General features: G+C 43.8%; 1 protein-coding gene across 2 annotated transcripts in view; it reads left to right on the top strand.

Moving 5' to 3' along the window:
• Window positions 1-1,191: 1,191 nt before the first annotated feature.
• Window positions 1,192-18,839, top strand: part of LOC149449422 (spastin-like) — a 78,381-nt gene continuing 60,733 nt past the window's right edge. For both annotated transcript variants that reach the window (XM_089693274.1, XM_089693273.1), the window contains exons 1-2: window positions 1,192-1,720; window positions 13,382-13,465. In XM_089693274.1, the coding sequence (XP_089549400.1) occupies window positions 1,333-1,720; window positions 13,382-13,465 (472 nt within the window). In that variant the 5' untranslated portion in view covers window positions 1,192-1,332. The remainder of the gene's footprint in view (window positions 1,721-13,381; window positions 13,466-18,839) is intronic.

Raw genomic sequence — 18,839 nt, 5'->3', positions numbered from 1 at the left:
GAAAATTGGTCTGGGCAGGAAGGGGGTGAAAGTGTTAAATAGTATGTCCACAATTAAGAATGATGTTCCGATGTCACTCCGGGAATCTCCACCATCTTAGTGAAGTCATTGCTGGGAACGTGGAATACACCGACCATGTTAACATCCGAAGTTGGCGCTGTCTTAGTGATGTCATTTCTGGGGGCGTGGAACGCACCGAGTTAACTTCTGATGTGGGCACCATCTTAGTGATGTCATTTCTGGGGACGTGGAACACACCACGTTAACATCCTGTGTCGGCGCCATCTTAGTAATGTCATTTCTGGGGATGTGGAACGCACCACGTTAACTTCCGGATGTCATTCCTGGGGACGTGGAACGCACCGCATTAACTTCCTGTGTCGGCGCCATCTTAATGATGTCATTGCTGGGGACATGGAATGCACCGCGTTAACTTCTGGCGTCGGCGCCATCTTAGTGACGTCATTTCTGGGGATGTGGAACGCACCGTGTTAATTTCCGAGTGTCATTTCTGGGGACGTGGATTGCACCATGTTAACTTCCTGTGTCAGCACCATCTTAGTGACCTCATTTCTGGGGACGTGGAACGCACCGCGTTAACTTCCGGTGTCGTCTTAGTGACATCATTTCTGGGGACAAGGATTGCACTGCATTAACTTCCGGTGTCGGCACCATCTTAGTGACATAATTTCTGGGGACGTGGAACGCACCGTGTTAACTTCCGGTGTCGTCGTCGTCTTAGTGACGTCATTTCTGGGGACGTGGAACGCACCATGTTAACTTCTGGTATCGGATCCATCTTAACGGCGTCATATCTGGTCCAGCGCTATTATAAAGAAGACCAAATAACTCCCAGAGTTCTTCATCTTTTGAGGCAGTTGCAGGCATCATCCCGGTATAACCACTTGAAGTCTGGCCAAGTCGGGATCTCTCCAGAGCCTGCTCGGGCTCAGTGACATCACCCATTATTGCTGATTAGGGTCACAGGAGTGCAGAACTAAGTGCATTACTGTGACCCGCAGAATTATAGCCAAGAGTTCTGGCCGTACTTCTCCTTTAATGGGCGGAGGAAGGACTGCTCATCGCTGCAACCATCGCTGCCTCCTGGTAGGAGCCTGGAAGCAGTAACATTGTGAGAGGGCGTGTCCACATGAGTAAATCCTGAATAGAGGACTAGCCACGTGACGTGAAAACACTGGAAGTCTCGCGGTGCTAGCGGGAGTATCTGTCAAGCTGTGGCAGACTAGGCGGGGCCTGAGCGCTGTCAGGTGCAGTGGGCGGGGCAGTCGGGCACCGTGCCCGGTGTTATGGAGGCGGCTGTGGGCACTGTGAATGAATTCTCCGGGAGGAAAAGGGAAAAAGAAGAAGCCGGCGACCCCAACGGCAGATACAGGTCCCGAGCCCCCAGCTCGCTCGGAGACGTCGCTGCATAAGCGGAACGTGTACGTGTTCTCGTACCCCGTGCTCGCCGCTTTCTCTCTACTTCGTTTCATCGCCTTCCAGCTCGGCTTGCTGTTCGCCTGGTGCTGCGAGCGGCTCTCCCGCAGGGTTATGGCAGACAAGAAGAACGCCGCGGCCCTCAGTGAGCAGGGCGCTCCCTCTGTCAGGACGGCCGCTGCTCAGGACAGGCCGGGCAATGAGCCCGAGGTGGTGCGGGGCTTTCACCAGCAGGCCTTCCACTACATCTCCATGGCGCTGCGCATCGATGAGCAGGAGAAAGGTAGGCAATGTGCTGCTGTATGTAGTCCAATGTCTGTGTACAGTACAGTGACAATGGATGGGCCTGACGTCATGTGTGTCTGATGACAGGCATCTGGGAAGGTGTATATGGGGCTTCCAAATAGACAATCAGGCTGACCGTTCCATGCCTGTACACAGGGCTTCCAAATGAACAATAGGGCTGACCATGCCATGCCTGACCAGGTTTATGGAGGGCTTCCAAATGAACAATAGGGCTGACCGTGCCATGCCTGACCAGGTGTACGGAGGGCTTCCAAAGGAACAGTTGTGCTGACCGTGCCATGCCTGACCAGGTGTACGGAGGGCTTCCAAATGAACAGTTGTGCTGACCATGCCATGCCTGACCAGGTTTATGGAGGGCTTCCAAATGAACAATAGGGCTGACCGTGCCATGCCTGACCAGGTGTACGGAGGGCTTCCAAAGGAACAGTTGTGCTGACCGTGCCATGCCTGACCAGGTGTACGGAGGGCTTCCAAAGGAACAGTTGGGCTGACCGTGCCATGCCTGATCAGGTGTACGGAGGGCTTCCAAAGGAACAGTTGTGCTGACCGTGTCATGCCTGACCAGGTGTACGGAGGGCTTCCATGCTTCCATATTAATAATAGGGCTGACCGTGCCATACCTGATCAGGTTTACACAGGGTTTCCAAATGAACAGTTGGACTGACCGTGCCGTGCCTGTACGCAGGGCTTCCAAATGAACAGTTGGACTGACCGTGCCGTGCCTGTACTCAGGGCTTCCAAATGAACAGTTGGACTGACCGTGCCGTGCCTGTACGCAGGGCTTCCAAATGGACAGTAGGGCTGACCGTGCCGTGCCTGTACGCAGGGCTTCCAAATGGACAGTAGGGCTGACCGTGCCGTGCCTGTACGCAGGGCTTCCAAATGGACAGTAGGGCTGACCGTGCCGTGCCTGTACGCAGGGCTTTCAAATGGACAGTAGGGCTGACCGTGCCGTGCCTGTACGCAGGGCTTCCAAATGGACAGTAGGGCTGACCGTGCCGTGCCTGTACGCAGGGCTTCCAAATGGACAGTAGGGCTGACCGTGCCGTGCCTGTACGCAGGGCTTCCAGCTGGACAGTAGGGTTGACCGCGCCGTGCCTGTACGCAGGGCTTCCAGCTGGACAGTAGGGTTGACCGCGCCGTGCCTGTACGCAGGGCTTCCAGCTGGACAGTAGGGCTGACCGTGCCGTGCCTGTACGCAGGGCTTCCAGCTGGACAGTAGGGCTGACCGTGCCGTGCCTGTACGCAGGGCTTCCAGCTGGACAGTAGGGCTGACCGTGCCGTGCCTGTACGCAGGGCTTCCAGCTGGACAGTAGGGCTGACCGTGCCATGCCTGTACGCAGGGCTTCCAGCTGGACAGTTGGGCTGACTGCGCTATGCTTGAACACCGTTCAATGCCTGTACTGTGCATGAACTTAACAATAGGGCTGACCATACCATACCTGACCAGGTTTACACGGTGCTTCCAATCAACAATTTGGCTGACCAGGTTTACATAGGGCCTCCAAATGAGCAATTGGGCTGACCAAGTGTACACAGTGCTTCCAAGTAAACAACTGGACTGTACACCAGGTCAGGCATAGCACAATCAGCCCAATTGTTAACTCGCACTGCTACCGACACTTTCATCTTCACCCGGTCTTCCTTCCAGGTTTGTGTTCTCTGGGAGTTTGAATAGCTTGGCCACGATGATATCACTCCCGTAAATGCACGCCAGAGTCACCATTGTGGTACGGCACTCTGCAATCCTGGCACACTCTGTGCTGTAATTGCAGAGTGTACTGCACATGCGCCACTGATGTTATTGGCATGAGCCAATGGCAATATCTACTAAAAAGCGCAGATTTAGGAACTTTCCAAAGTACTTACAGAAAAGACTTCTTATAATCTTAACTGTGGATTGAAGTTTAAAAGAAGAGTTAAATACCACTTTAAATGATAAGCTCACCTTTGTGAACATGTTACACCAATATGTGTATAGAAAACCTTCAGCTCAATGAAACCTCCTGAATAGATGTCCAGCAAGAAATGCAGCGCAACAATAAAATATAAATCGTGATAATCAATCTGCTGTGCTCGTGAGGATCAATATATTCTACTCAAGATATCTTCCAATGCATACATATAGACTCCTATAAAGACTGCACATAACCAGTGCTATAAATAGGGCACACAAATACAAACTAAAAATAAATAATCCTTAATAGTGATGTATTCCCTTTAAATCCTAAATACCATCACGTGGACCTGTGTGGTACACTTCCTGTGTATTGTGATACAAATACACCAACAAAAAGTTTTATATATACACTGCCTGTAACCTCTTTCAGCATGACAGTTTTGATGGTGGGTCAGTGATGGTCTGGGGAGGCATATACATGGAGGGACGCACAGACCTCTACAAGCTAGACAATGGCACCCTGACTGCCATTAGGTATCGGGATAAAATCCTTGGACTTATTGTCAGACCCTACGCTGGTGCAGTGGGTCCTGGGTTCCTCCTGGTGCATGACAATGCCCGGCCTAATGTGGCGCGAGTATGCAGGCCGTTCTGTGAATGAGAGAACTATAAGTACCATCATCCATTGTGGCTGGGAGTTTTTAGTTCGCTGATTATTATTATTATTATTATTATTCAGTATTTATAAAGCGCCAATAGTTCGCTCAGCGCTGTACATTACAAAGGGGGACAGAACATGTGACAGAACAATACCAATACAATGCAAAACATGAGGGGATCGAGGGCCCTGCTCTTTCAAGCTTACAATCTAGGAGGGAGGGGATGGTGGCACAGGAGGAGATAGCTGTGGGGGATGGAGTGGTAGGAAGAGTGGAGGAGGTCGGCAAGTTAGCAGGGGGCGGGGTAGGCTTCCCTGAAGAGATGGGTTTTCAGGGTGCGCCTAAAGGAGAGGAGAGTAGGTGATAATCTGATGGGTTGGGGCAGGGAGTTCCAGAGGATGGGTGACACCCTGGAGAAGTCCTGGAGGCGGGCATGGGAGGAGGAGACCAGGGAACTAGAGAGAAGGAGGTCTTGTGAGGAGCGGAGTGTGCGTGCTGGGCGGTACTTGGATATTAGGTCAGTGATGTAGTTCGGGGCAGTATGGTGGACAGCTTTGTACGTCAGTGTTAGGATTTTGAATTTGATCCGTTGCGCAATCGGAAGCCAGTGGAGGGATTGGCAGAGGGGGGTGGCGGAAACGGAGCGGTTGGAAAGGTGAATGAGTCTGGCAGCCGTATTCAGGATGGACTGAAGCGGGGATAGCCAGCGGCGAGGCAGGCCAGTGAGGAGGGAGTTGCAGTAGTCGAGTCGCGATATGATGAGGGAGTGGATGAGCTGTTTAGTGGTTTCTGGAGTTAGGAACGTGCGGATTTTGGCGATGTTGCGGAGGTGGAGTCTGCATGAGTTTGTTAAAGAGTGGACTTGGGGCTGGAAGGATAGGTTGGAGTCCAAAATGACACCAAGTACTCTGGCCTGCGGGGCGGGTTTGATGGTGGCGTTGTTGGACATGATGGAGAAGTCAATGGGGGGTGGTGTCCGGGCTGGAGGGAAGACAAGAAACTCGGTTTTGGAGAGGTTCAGTTTAAGGAAGTGGAGCGACATCCAGTCTGATATGTCGCTCAACAGGTGTGTGATTCGGGCGGAGACCGAGGGGGTGAGGTGGGGGGTTGAGAGATAGATTTGTGTGTCGTCGGCATAGAGGTGGTAGTTGAAGCCGTGAGAGTGTATGAGTTGGCCAAGGGAGGAGGTGTAGATGGAGAAGAGAAGGGGCCCGAGGACAGAGCCTTGGGGGACCCCAACAGAGAGGGGGAGTGAGAGGGAGGTGGTGGCATTATAGGTAACGCTGAAAGAGCGTTGTGACAGGTAGGATGAGAGCCAGGAGAGAGCAGAATCTCTGAGGCCGAGGGATGATGAGAGCTCTGGTAGTTCTTTCTTCTTCCTATGATCTCCCTGCCATTCAGTAACTGCCTGCCCGTATCAGAGGTTCGGGCAGACAGCTACACAGACACTCTGCAGGTGCCTGACAATGCACCCGCGAGTGTTGATCGTGGGCACAATGCTTTACAGGCTCCCACAAAAATAAATAGATGCACTTTTTTTTTTAAACTGCAAATTGTAAACGCAAAGCGCATCAAAAGCGAAATACATGCTTTTCTGCAGCATTTCCATTGAAGTCTATAGAACCAAAAATGCAATGTTCGTGCAAAAACAAAAGACGCACCATTGAAAATGCAGAGATGTGAACCTGTTCCATAGGAAATCCCTAGGTTCACACCTAAGAGGTTTCCGCAGCGTGTTGCAGAAATGCACTACAGTCCATTAACATGATTTCCTATGGGACAAGTTCACACCTCAGTGTTTTCACCCGGTGCATTTTTTGGAAAGGGGTCAGGGACTTTTTTGAATGCAAAAAGCTGTGTTTTTGGTTCGATAGACTTCAATGGAAATGCTGCAGAAAAGCATGTACTGCGTTTTTTGCTGTGTTTTGCATTTTAAATCTGCCTAGCAAAAAGAGAAAAATGTAACCCCCCCCCGCAAACCGCTTTCTGAAGAGTGATCATCATTCAGACTGCACTTTAGAAAACATTTGACGGGTGTCGATGAGTTGGGTTTTTTTTTTTGTTTAGCAAAAAATAAAAACCCCAGTGGTGATTAACCTCTTTACGCCAGCAGAACGCAAATGTGCGGCCTCCCGGCGTCTGGGCCTAGACACCGAGCGGCCGCACCTTTGCGTTTATTAAAAAAGAACATGTTATTTACGAATGAAAATCCTTTGAAAATAATGCCTCGGTTTACAAATTTTTTTTCGCAATACGAAGAAAGTTTCCGCAGGATGCATTGTGCCTGGGAGGTTTATAGAGCCGACCCCCGTGCCTTTTACAGTGCACTTTATAAAGAGTTTTGAACAGATAAGACTTTTTTCAGACCTTCAGAACGGATTAATTGGTTTTCAATGCATTTACAAATTTTTTTTTTTTTTTTGCAATATGAAGCCAATTTCCTCAGGATGAATTGCGCCTGGAAGGTTTAAACACTGGCCCCATGCAAGCTGGAGTCTGGAGCCATTCTGGAAATTTTTTTTTAACATGTTCCTGTACAGTATTTATGCCTTTAAAGTGCACTTTATAAAGAGTTTTTAACAGATAAAAGATATATATATTTTTTTCTAACTTTTTTTCTGATCTCCAGAACGGATTAATTGGTTTTCATTGCATTCCTATGGGAAACCGCGTTTCGGTTTACAAATTTTTTGCAATACGAAACGTCCCGGAGAACGCATTAAATTTGTAAACTAAGGTATGCCTGTATTACATTATTTGTGGCTACATACTGCTTTAATTTTGCAGGGGTTGCAAATGAGAAAAAAAAAAGTAGCTCATTAAAAAATTAACACAATGAAGTAGTATTTTTTTCATTATTAAAATAAAGCACGTAAAGTAAAAAGTCAGAACTGGTGACAGGGTACCTAGGCATTTTTCCTCAGTGGGCAGAATTCTAGTATACTTGTAACTATCTTCATAAAATAAAGCAATGTATAAACTGCTCCCTTTCATACAGTGGTACAATCAGCTGGTGTCAATGCTACAGATGATTGAAAAGTGGTAAGTGCTTTCAAGGGCTTTGAGTTTGACATGTGTAGTCATGTCCTATACAAATAAGTGGATGCTTTTTCCACTTGTAGGGAAGCTTCTTGGGGTGGAAGAAGTGGTCTCCTGACATGCTTCATGTGGCTTATTTTGTGTGCTTGAAAGTATGCAAAAACGTAATTGGGAAATGTTAACACTGTGCTGATTAGACAGGTGGACATTGCAGTATGTAGTTTGACAGATATATATATATATATATATATATATATATATATATATATATATATATATATATACTGTATATATCACATAAACACAACTGTCTTTTTTTTTTTTTTTTTTTTTTTTTTTTTTTTTGCAGAGTAGGCCTGCAGATGGCCATTTGCTTTTCAGCTTGTTTGCTTATCAGTACCATCCAGGCATAAAGTTTGTGCTGATTCAAATGATTAGTGGATGATAACTAAGGTCTGTCAAGCAGATTTATGTGGTCTATGAAGACAGACCAGCTGTTTTAACGGCTCCCTATATTTGCCAAGTTGGTCAACATTGTTCTAGTAATAGAAATTCAATATTTTACAGCTATAGCATTATCTCCCTTTTTATTATGCAGTTTCCAAAAAAAAAAAAAAAAGCTATTTGCTGCAAGTTACTGAATACTCTGGAGTGGGGTTTTTTGGTGTGCTGCAACAAAAGGACAAAAATCTGCCTGTACACAGGGATGTTGAATTTGTATTGCCCGACGCGATTTGTATCGCCCTCCCCCCACGGATGAACTTCCCTCCGCTCACCAAGTCTTCCGTCCTCCGCTTGCCCATCTGCAGGCCTGGGACTGGCTCAGTGAGCGCCGGTGGCTAGAGGGGAGGGGGAAAGTGAACATGTTCACTCTCCTTGTCCTGACCCAGAAGAGACGTTTGACGTCGCTTCCAGGTCCCTGTTCACATATTTCCCAGCCATTGAGGTGGGGAAAGAATGTAATGCAGTGTGATGTACAAAGCATTACATACGTCTTTTAGACCCTGGATGTCTCATTAAAAGAGAACCTGTTACCAAAAAATCATCACATAGAGGACTTTTTGTCTCCTATGTGATGAAAAAAAAGTTAAGAAAACATTTTTTTTCTTCATCGTAAAAAATCAGTTGCACCCAAGCACATAACATCCCCTCAAAAAAAAAATTGCGGCCCCCTCATGTACGCACATACAAAAGTAAAAGCATGCGCCAGGGTGCCTATGCGTCATATGAAAATGTTCATTGTGATACACATTACATATCGCTGCGTACGCCATAATGAGAGCAGTAATTCTAGCACCTCCTAAGTGCTCTTCCTTAACACTATACTGATGACCTATAAGGGGCTTTGCCCGCCATATAGTAATATGAGGGACGCAGAGCGGTTCTCTCGTTATGGAAAGACGTCATATGACGTCCTCCCATTCTCAGCGTGGATGCGCGGCTCCGTGAGCGTGCAGCGCAGCGATTGGCGGTGCGCTGTGTCCCTCGGACACAGCGGATCACCGATCTATGGAAAGAGCCGAAGATGTCGGCTCGGTCATGTGATCAGCTGTGTCCAATCACATCTGATCACATGTAAACAGGGAAATGCCGGTTATCGGCATTACTCTCCTCACTAGCTGTCACGCTGACAGCTCGAGAGGGGAGGACAGCCGGTAATCGGCATTCCTCGGAGGGGACATCTAAACAGATCATCAGAGCACTGATGATCTGTGTAGCCCCAGCAGCACCACCTGTCAGTGTCCATCAGTGCCAACTCTGTGCTCATCCATGCCACCTGCCAGTGCCCATCTGAGCTGCCTTTCAGTGTCACCCATTCGTGCCGCCTATCAGTGCCATGTATGAGTGCTGCCTTTCAGTGCCCATCAGTGCCACCCATCAGTGCCCATCACTGCAGCCTTTTTAGCGCACATCAGTGAAGGAGAAAAATCACTTATTTACAAAATTTTATAACAAAAACTAAGAAACTTTTTTTTTTTTTTTTTTTCAAAATTTTCAGTGGTTTTTGGTTTAAGAAAAAATAAAAAACCCAGAGGTGATTAAATACCACCAAAATAAAGCTCTATCTGTCACAAAAAAATGATAATAATTTCATATGGGAACAGTGTTGCATGACCGCGCAATTGTCATTCAAAGTGCAACGGCGCTGAAAGCTGGAAATTTGCCTGGGCAGGAAGGGGGTATAAGTGCCCTGTAGGCTAGTGGTTAAAAGGGTCGCCTATTAAAATATAGGGTACTGAAGTTTGTCACCATTTAATGAGTACACACAAAGTTAAGGTTTGACATGTTACATATCTATTTACTCGGTGGAACCTTTTATATTTTACCAAAAATAGGGTAAATTATTGCTTTTTCCTCCCTTTTCTTCCTTTCTTCCCTTTTTTTTTTTTTTTTCTTCCTTTCTTCCCTTTTTTTTCTCTTCCCTTTTTTTTCTCTTCCCTTTTTTTTTTTTTTTTCACCCTGAAATTAATTTAAATGTAATTTTTACTGAAATTTTGCGTTTCCTAGACCTTTGCGGTAATATTGTGAGACATAAAAAAAAAATTGGAACTACCATATTTTATTCTCTTGGGTCTTTGCTTTCAGAAAATAGATAATGTTTGGGGGTTTTGTGTAATCATCAAGCCTAAAATTATATTTTAAACGTTGAAAAATGGCTCTGGCAGCAAAAGTGATAAAGGGTAAGCCCAACACTCCCCTTATCCTGACAGTCAATCGGTGCTCATTACACTACAAGGTCTCTCCCCTCCCTGTTAGTCCCCGGGTGCAGTGCTGGAGAGAGGCAGGGAGGGAAGGAGGAGATATGCAGTGCAATGTTAAAAAAAAAATTCAACCTTTTAAGTCACCATAGAGCCCCCTTTGATTTTTAAAAGTCCCAGACATTCCTAAACGCACCTCAGATTTTAAATACAGTTTTGGTTAAAACTTATTATTTTTTTCTTTTTTTAATTTTCACACCCCTGTGTACAGTATGATCTGTGTTCTCTCTTAAGGTGATTCTAAAGGCTCAGTTATTATGTTTGGAAAATAACAAACATGTTCTACTTACCTGCTCAGTGCAGTGGTTTTGCACAGAGCAGCTCTGACCCCCCTCTTCACAGGTCATCTGCCAACACTCCTGACTTGATGGTGAAGGGGAACTGTGATGGTACAGAAGGGGGGGGGGGGGGCTCTGATGGTAAAAGGGAACTCTGATGGTACAGGGGGACTGGTAGAGAAAGACATGGGATGGGGAGATGGGACTTGAGAAGGAGAAAGACATGGGATGGAGGAGGTGGTTTTTACATTGCTTTTTTAATATTTTTAAATATGTTATTGTTAATATTCAGCATAAAACATTTCACAGTGTAATATCATGAAATAATTTATGAGGGCAAATTTAGGGGTGGGGAAGGGTAAGGGTTGAGTGGCGCAACTGGTGGCGAGTAACTCTTAAGGCCTGGCTAGTAGCTAAGGACTTGAAATTTTAAGCCCTGTTCTAAGCTATGATATCACAAAGTTTGTAATTTCTGTCACACCAATGGAAGGTGATAATGGGTCAGCTTCTCAGGCTGGGGAAAGAGTGTTCCACTTTCTCCCAGTTCAGGGAGCATGGTCACTCGAGGATACCCAGCTCTCTTTATCATCCTGGAGCTCAGAGCATCGCTGGATCTCCCTTCTGCAGGGGAACCTGCCCAGGGTGAAATCAGACAATGTCACAGCTGTGGCTTACGTCAATCACCAGGGGGGTACCAGGAGTCAGGCAACCCTAAAGGAAGTAAGTCTGTTCATCTCATGGGCAGAGAAACTATTCTTGCTATCTGCTGTTCACATCCTAGGAGTGGACAGTTGGAAGGTGGATTTACCACATCCTGCACCACCTGGACTGTGGTAATCCGTCATATGGGGGACTCTAGATGGGGATATCCTCAGGTTTCAACAAGTTTCATCTGGTTTGTGATGCAACTTTGTAAAGCAGCAGGTTGTAGGAATCATTGCAATCACACCTCTACACTATTGTTGCTGAGGCTCCATTTGCATCTGCGCATAGCGTTTTTCAGCGTTGTTAGCTGTGATATTACTGAGATTTTTGCGTGTTTTCATACAACGTTTTTAGCTGTTTTTGAAGTTTGGCGTTTTTTTTTATTAGCCAATAGAGAAAAATATCATCTATTGCATCATTTGTTGCTAGGTTGGGGTATTTTATTTATTTCTTATTTATTTACAGTATTTTATTTATTTTCTATTTATTTATTTTTTTTATTAGGGTGATAATATTAAAAAATGAATAAATGTAAAATAAATACACAAATACATTAAAATAATCATAAGTAAATACTTATAATAATAATTAACCCATAACCTTAACCCCCTAAAACCTAAAAAAAGTTATAAAAATAATTTATTTTTATTATTATAATTATTGTATTGTTCGGGTGTTAAATTAATTTAATTTTTAAAGGTTAGGTTTTTTCAACATTTATTTCATTTGAGCAGAAAATCGTACAAAATGCGCATTAAAACTCTAAAAAAAAAATGTGCTAATTGCATGTTTATATTTTCTATGGGAATAAAAATGCGTAAAAAAAAAATGTGCAGATCTGCCCAATTTGAGCTACAAAACTTTTTTTTGAGCTTCAGGCGTTCTGCTTCAGGCAATTTGGAGTGAAGATGTGAACCATCTCTATAGAGTAATATTGATTTTTTTTTTTTTTTTTCCCCCCTGAGTGTTTTGGAGCTTTGCGCTACAAAACTCTCAGGTTTGAATGGGGCCTAAGTATCTTTCTGAAATGATGTGCAGTATCAAGCTGCAAACACATTTACCTGTTCGACATTGTGCTTTTTCATAGATTATTACTAAAAAAAAGGATTTCCATAAGAATATAACACATGCATGAAAAGTTTACAGTGGAACCCAAACTGGCTTTTAGTGCTGGCTCTGCCTCAACCAGTGTGAGTGCTGCTTTGCTAGGGATTCTAGGAAACGAATACAAAGGGTGCCTTTATATATTTGCTTGGAATTCTGTCTCAAAGGGTTAAGGAAACTCTAAGGCTCCATGTACACGGGACACTTCTGAATGATGGATACTGACTGCTGGAAAACGTAGGTTAAAAAAAAATCTGTTTAGTTGCATTTGCATACCTCACTTATGCATATTTGAGTGTTTGCGTTTAGAAGCGTTTTTTAAAGATAATCCTCAGGAGACCTTCCAAAATGCCCAGAATGCACTGAAAAACAGTAAAATAATTATTTGACATATTGAAAGAGAGAGCAGTATTTCTTTTTCTTTTTCTGTGCAGAAATTATTTCAGCAGTGTCTAACATATTTTCTTTCATGCTAAACCTCAAAGTATGGTGTACCAGGTCCATTTGAGTACCAGAAAAAAGCTTTGCATGCATTTTTCATGATGAAAAAAGGCTCTGGACAGCATTAGCTGCATTTACAAGCATTTGGCATTTGAAACGCTGATGAAATCTACTCCTGAACGCAAGTTTGGTGCATTTAAAAAAAACTACTGTAAACTCAACTACCCGTAAACGACTGTGTACATGGACACATAGGAATACATTAGTTATATATAACAGTTGCAGTGTACATGCGCCTAAAAATGAACTCCTGTTTTTGCTTCCTTTTTGCTCAGATAAATATACCATTGAATGTTTTATGTCTGTTTGATGAGTGTAAAATCCCTGTTAATTCTGCCACAAACCTAGTAAGCTTGTAACCTCCTCCCTGCGTTGCTTAAAATCCCCAAATAGGATTTAGCTCTCCCAGTTCAGTCTGTTATGGAGATAAGGGAAGGGTGAAGTGTTCTGTAGGCCAATCCCAGGAGCCAACAACCAAAGGTGACCACCCTGCTTCTGCATAGATAGTGAGCAACACCCTGGACATGAAGTGTGTTAAGAGAAAGAAGCGTAAAAAAGGGGAAACAAAGGCAACAATTCTGTACCTGGGAATATGAATAATAGGAGTCAATCTGTGTGTTCATTAATGCTATACATTTCAATTATTATAATAATATTTATTTTTAATATATAATTTTTTTTTCTTTTTTTTAGATCAAAAGGATAAAGCTGTGGAATGGTACAAGAAAGGAATTCAGGAGTTGGAGAAGGGAATTGCAGTACCAGTCACAGGGCAAGGTAATTAATTGTATGTTGTGTATATATTTAAATGCTGAACTTTTTTGTTTTGGTATTTCTTAAGCATTTGTATAAAAGAGATAAGACCAGTGTAAATGTTCTAATCAATGCTTGGTTTAAGAATCTCGTTATGTTATCATGTATGAACTGGAAGATGCAATATACACTATACACTGGCCACTTTATTAGGTACACTTGTTCAATTGCTTGGTAACAAAATGCTAATCAGCCAATCCATGGATTTAGGCATCTAGACGTGGTGAATTTGACTTTGTGAATTTCAAGTTGAGCCTCAGAATGGGGAAGAACAGGGATTTGGGTGACTGAACATGATATGGTTGCTTTTGCCAGACAGGCAGGTCATCGTGTTTAAAAAAAAATGCTGGTCTAGTGGGATTTTCACGCACAACCATCTCTAGGGTTTACAGAGAATGGTCCGAAAAAGAGAAAATATCCAGTGAGCTGCAGTTGTGTGGACGAAAAATGCCTTGTTAATGTCAAAAGTCAGTGGAGACCGGGCAGACTGGTTGCTCTGATATTCAGATGGTACTGACCATTATCCTTCAGTTATAAGGATAAAAATGGGTAGAGGGAAGGGTACTGTACTCCTAGAAACAGATTTTACAGGTAATGTAAAAATTTTACAGGTGGGCATCACAGCAAACAAACTGCCAACAAGGCCACAAATAAAAAAGGCAACATCAGCAGAGCCTTGAACATCCACGTGGTAAAACTTGTCAAACGTAAACAGGAGTCCACATAGCAGCCTTACAAATATGCGAAACTGTTTGTAGGGCTGAGACAACTAATCAACATAATCCATTATAATAGACTGTAAAAATAGTTGCCCATTATTTTCATGATCACGAAGTTGGTCAGCAGATTAGTTGGCCTGTCAGTATACTCAGTGCAGCACACATACAGCTCAGTACACCATCCATACATGTCAGTAAGTGTCTGAGAACTTGTGAATGTGTGAGGAGCAACGCCTTACGGGGCAAGTAGTCCTGGGCAGGAGAAGGAAGTAAGTGATTCTAAAGGCAGAAGTTTCCTCCTCTTCCCTCCCCTCCTCCCTCTCCTCCTTCCTCCCTCGCTTTTAGGTGGTTGTGCTAGTTGCACGGGCCTTCTAGTATATGCTTCCATGTGATTCCAGTTACAGTGGACATGGAGGGGTTGCATGTCATTTCTCTCTCCTTTTTTTTTTTTTTTTTTTTTTTTTTTGTTCGTATCCTAGTTGTTGGACCTTTCCTATTATCACCTTCTTGGTGTTCCTTAAGTTTCTTTCTCTACCAGAAAAGAATCCGCTATCCCCATGGATGCAGAGGCTCTAGTGAATCCGTCCCTTACTCACATTTGGTCACGCTCTGAGTCGTCCCCTGCCTCACTGGTCCCCCTGAAAGAACAGCAGTATGGCTGGTGTGTGGGTATACTGGCATCCAGACACCATGGTGGGAGGGCAAGCAGATATTGGATGAAGCAGTAGGTGGACCTAGGTACACCAGATTTCATCCTGTTGGCAACATTACACCATTCAGTCTAATTCTGCCTTGATAATTGCCATGTTTCTGACAGATGGCTCTAAGGTAGGTTGGTTGGAGTTTTTTGCTTATAGCTCTCCCATCTACTATACCCATACTGTAGGAAGGCACAGTGGGCAGCTGTAATGGTGATGTGCAATATTGGAAGTAGAACTACTATTATGACATTCAGCTCCTGACGATTAGGTAAATGTTTGAGCACTAGTACAAACCTTTTGGTCGTACGAACTTTTGGCTTCAACTTGTGATGGGAGCAAACCTTGAGCTCATCCCTACTCAGGTACCCTTGTACCTACAGAATTGTGTTGCTTTGAAGTTCTAAAACTTTTTCCTAGTGTCTAAAAGTGATGTCTTTCCCTGGAATGAAACCCGTTTGACAGGGGTGAATAAGCTCAGTGATTTAACCTACTTAAGTAAAGTGACAACACCTTTTTGTTCCTGGAGTCACATAGGCCTATTTCCCTGTTGTAGTTAGATACCAGGATTATAGCAGAGACTTCTCGTAGGGTGTGGATAACAGAATAATGGCCGCTTGTCTCATGGAAGGGGGTTGGTGGCAGCATAGAAGATTCAAGGGCTGCGTTACAAATGTGGAGAATGGGAACCGGACAGTTCTGGAATTCTATATCAAATTAATTTGGAATATATCTGGTCTAGGAGCCTTGGCTTTAGCAAACTTGGTGAGAGCCCCCTGAATTTTGTTTTAATGTTGGGGGTGCATCTAGCATTTAAACCTGTGCGACTGAGCTTGAGGAGATCAGTTTGGTGCATATAGGCCCCTAGTTTGGCTGTTGTGTATGTGGAGGTGAAAAACTTTTGGGTTAGTAATAATCTGACCATCTGTAGAGGCCAGTGAGATATGACCTTGGGTGGTTTGAATTGTAATGTGCTAGGCAGGCTAATAGTTTAACACAACAGTCACCAAGTTTTTTTTTTTTTCCTTTTTTTTTTTTTTTTTTGTAGTTTTGGCGTAATGGGGGGTGTTACTAAAACTGGACTGTGCAAAATCTGGTGCAGCTGTGCATAGAAACCAATTAGCTTCCAGGTTTTATTGTCAAAGCTTAATTGAGCAAGCTGAAGTTAGAAGCTGATTGGCTACCATGCACAGCTGCACCCGATTCTGAGTGCTCCCGTTTTACTAAATCTCCCCAAATGCATCTGTTGTACTATTCTTGCTTGTAATTTTAAGTCTGTAGCATGGGCTTGCGAAGAGTGAGCCATAAAAGCTGCTGCCATCTCCTCTAATTTAAATTTAGCCCTATTCCCTTCCTCCAAGGAGAACCGTCTTGATAAAGATATGCAGGCCATAGACTGGGAGAAAACCGGCGTTTTTTTTTTTTTTTTTTGAAAAACGAAAAATCGATCAATCAGCCGACATTACCACTATTGGTGAAAAAAAAGGTCGGCTGATTTTCGTCCCGTCTACAGCCGGCAATTATATAGAATATATGCAGAAGAAGCAGAAATAGAATATGAAGAAGAAATAGAATACGAAGCAAAAGAAGAAATAGATACAATGTTGCAACTTTTTCTTCTTCTGCATATTCTATTTGTATCCATTTCGGATACAGATGTTTCTATTCGGATACAAATATACAATGTTGCTATACTTTTAAATGTCAAATATAATATCGGACTGATTCTTCTTCTTTTTTTTTTTTTTCTGCTTCTTCATATTCTATTTCTTCTCATTTTATTATATTTTTTTCCTTTTCTTCTTTTCCTTCTTCTTTCATGTCACTGCTCATCCGCATTTTTAAATATTGGAAAAAGATCTGCAAATTTTTCCATCATTGCCGTGAAAATCGGCAGAATGACAAATTTGGCCAATTTATCTTGCAACAGGACTGATAATCTAAAAGGTCATAAATCACAAAAAACGTTTTTGGTTTTTTTTTTCTTTGGCCGATTTTCGGTCATTTTTCATCTCATCTATGGCCTGCATTAGAGCAGCTCCAGTCTCCTGTGTAAAAATTAAGTCAGCAAAAACTGTAGCTGTTGACTTTTAATAAACAGCTACTCACCTGTCCCACGATCAAGCGGTGTGCTCACCCCAGCGGTTTTTTTTTTTTTTTTTTTTTTTTTTTTTTTTCTGCTTTAATAGGGGTATCAAGTTTAGCTTTACATGAGTTTTAAAGGTTTTGCAAACTGAGAATATCAGAGGTGCTTAAGAGATATTTGTTATCTGGGATGAAAATTATCTATTCCTGCAGGATGGTTGGTTTGTCGGGCAGTAAGCATAGCAAAAATGTATTAAGACTCCAATCAGGAGAAATGAGTTTCTGTGACAATTGAATATTCATCCAGCAGTGGGAGTGATTTGAGATGGATATCTATCTATCTTACTAGTAGGTTACCAACCCAAAAATGAATGCAAAGTAGAAACTGGTCATTTTAAAGTGGCCTATTGGTAATAAATCAAAACAGTAATGTCTTAGGTTACACAGTCAACATGTTTCGTGGTCAGAAAACGCTTCTTCAGGACCTCCGTATTTCTGTATAACATATTGTACATATACGTTTTCTATTGGTTAACAACAAAGAGTGGACAAGGAACAATCACACAAAGGGGGGCCATCACATCTATCCAGGCTGTGGGGAGGCCAATTGAAAAGCAATCAAGAGGGGAGGACATATTCTATGCAGCCTCAAACCAGATGGGAGGACATATTCTATGCAGCCTCAAACCAGTTTTCAAGTGCCATCAGACGATCACATAACAAATACACTACTCAAAAAATTAAAAGAACACTTTGAAAACACATCAGATCTCGATGGGGAAAATATCATGCTGGATATCTATACTGATATGGATCGGGTAATGTGTTAGGAACACAAGGATGCCCCATTGTTTCATGTAAATGAAAATTATCAACCTACAGAGGACTGAATTTAAAGACACCCCAAAAATCAAAGTGAAACAATGATGCAGCAGGCTAGTCCATTTTGCTGAAATTTTAGTGCAGCAACTCAAAATGGTACTCAGTAGTTTGTATGGCCCCCACGTGCTTGTATGCATGCCTGACAATGTCGGGGTATGCTCCTAATGAGACTGATGGTGTCCTGGGGTATTTCATCCCAAATATGGAACAGGGCATCACTGAGCGCCTGGACAGTCTGAGCTGCAACCTGTTGTCGGGGCCATTCAATGGTATCAATTCCTTCATTCTCCAGGAACTGCCTGCATCCTCTCTCCACATGAGGCCAGGCATTGTCATGCACCAGGAAGAACCCAGGATCCACTGCACCAGCGTAGGGTCTGAAAATGGGTCCAAGGATTTCATCCCGATACCTAATGGCAGTCAGGTTGCCATTTTCTAGCCTGTAGAGGTCTGTGCGTCTCTCCATGGATATGCTTCCCCAGACCATCACTGACCCACCATCAAAACTGTCATGCTGAATGATGTTACAGGCAGCATAACTTTCTCCACGGCATCTCCATACCCTTTCACATCTGTCACATGTGCTCAGGGTAGGGTGAACCTACTCTCATCTGTGAAAAGCACAGGGTGCCAGTTGCAGACCTGCAAATTCTGGTGTTCAATGGCAAACGCAGTGAGTACAGGGCCCACTAGAGGACGTCTGGCCCTCAGGCCACCCTTATGAAGTCTGTTTCTGATTGTTTGCTCAGAGACATTCACACCAGTGGCCTCCTGAAGGTCATTTTGTAGGGCTCTGGCAGTACTCATCCTGTTCTTCCTTGCATAAAGGAACAGATACTGGTCCTGCTGATGGGTTAGGGACCTTCTACATCCCTGTCCAGCTCTCCTAGAGTAACTGCCTGTCTCCTGGAATCTCCTCCATGTAGCAAGCGTACACACAGAGATGGATGCGGT

This window comes from Staurois parvus, unplaced genomic scaffold (assembly GCF_062004578.1).
Source record: "Staurois parvus isolate SC_StPar_1 unplaced genomic scaffold, SC_StPar_1.0 ptg000619l, whole genome shotgun sequence".
NCBI lineage: Eukaryota > Metazoa > Chordata > Amphibia > Anura > Ranidae > Staurois > Staurois parvus.
Note: the sequence above shows the minus strand (reverse complement) of the source record. Positions and strands in the feature narration are given on the sequence as shown.